The 1294-nt window shown below is 48.3% G+C and overlaps 1 protein-coding gene and 1 non-coding gene across 2 annotated transcripts; one reads left to right on the forward strand and one right to left on the reverse strand.

Annotated features, from left to right (window-relative positions):
* Positions 1-510: 510 nt before the first annotated feature.
* On the reverse strand, positions 511-593 carry Pmar_PMAR017849. Its single transcript has one exon. It is a non-coding gene; the product is annotated as a tRNA-Tyr (tRNA).
* Positions 594-889: 296 nt separating this feature from the next.
* Pmar_PMAR017850 (hypothetical protein) lies at positions 890-1204 on the forward strand (the record flags this gene model as incomplete). The annotated part of the gene is made up of 1 exon (XM_002787273.1): positions 890-1204. A coding segment is annotated over one exon (315 nt), but the record flags the coding sequence as incomplete, so codon positions are not given.
* Positions 1205-1294: the final 90 nt, after the last annotated feature.

Genomic DNA, 1294 nt, shown 5'->3' on the forward strand with positions numbered 1-1294 from the left:
ACGGTCGACTATACGGATACTCAGTTGAACTCTTGTTATGCATGTGGTATCCTAGGACGATTAGTGGTCTCTAGCTGTCCATACGAGACCATCCTTTGAATGGGAGGAGAACGAGGGAATGCGTAGCAAGTAATTGAGTCGGCAGATTTATGTACTCGAGCGATACTAAACGCGCAACGGGTGGAGCTACGCATGAGATTCTTCTATGCGTTGGTGATTGGTGATACTACTGTTCAAGGACAGACAGGCGGAGGCATACTCTTGTCCTTTTTCACTCATTTCGTGTCACCAGTCACTCTCTAGCGGGGGTAACGGGTAGTTGCTCAGAAAGCTCATTTTGCGATAAACTTAGCAGTTAATGACGAGATCGAAACACGCTTGACCTTTTCCCGCCTGAACAATGTTGAGAGAGCTATAAAATTATCGAGAGGATCAACTAGTTGAGAGAAAGTTCGGCCATTTTGATAATTCAACATTGTTCAGCGTAGCCGGAATATCAAATAAAATACTTCCGGCAACCCGGAATCGAACCAGGGACCATCCGATTACTTTATCACTACAGTCGGACGCTCTACCAACTGAGCTAGGTCCGGGGGAAAAATGACTGCAAAAAAAGGGGGAAAAGAAAAGAAGGAAAAGGAGGAAGGAAAAGGGAAAAAAAGAAGGAAGAAAAAGAGAGAGGAAAGAAGGCGACCGTCGGTCGCGGGTAAGGTGCCGGCAGTTCAAAGAACGGCAGATTCAGGTATGTAGCATTGAGCCTAACGCACGCGTGCAAAATGCCTAAAACGGTTTCATCCGTGTACTCTCATGATGTCACGCTCGAGTTCGATAGTATGGACTAGTAACCTTGGTAATTAAGAGAGCTTCATGGCAGTATATCATATCCCGAATGCCCAAGGACGCCAAATCCGACGCCGAATGGCGCAAAACATTAACCAACTTCGCAGCCTCCAAGGCAAGGACTTTGCCTCGAGGGTGTGCTCCGCCGAAGACTTCTAAATGGTACGACGAGTTCCAGAAGATCCTCAAGTGTCCATTTGGGACTAGCCACCCCCTCAAACCTAAGGAGGTTCGTGGCTGTGAATGTGGTTACCACCCTACGGTCAAGGACGACACCAAAAGACCCGAGCCTTCGATCGACACCAAAGCGACGATTGGTGGTGCTGGTCCTGTCGCTAGTATCGCTGGGACCAATCTGGAGCGGGTAGTGTCCAAGGAGCTAAGTGCTGCTATGCCGAGGAAGCCTGAAAGTCTCACTGTAGCCGATGTTAGAGATGTGATAGGGTGGCAAATT

The sequence above is a fragment of the Perkinsus marinus genome, assembly GCF_000006405.1.
Source record: "Perkinsus marinus ATCC 50983 genomic scaffold scf_1104296929478, whole genome shotgun sequence".
Lineage (NCBI taxonomy): Eukaryota > Perkinsozoa > Perkinsida > Perkinsidae > Perkinsus > Perkinsus marinus.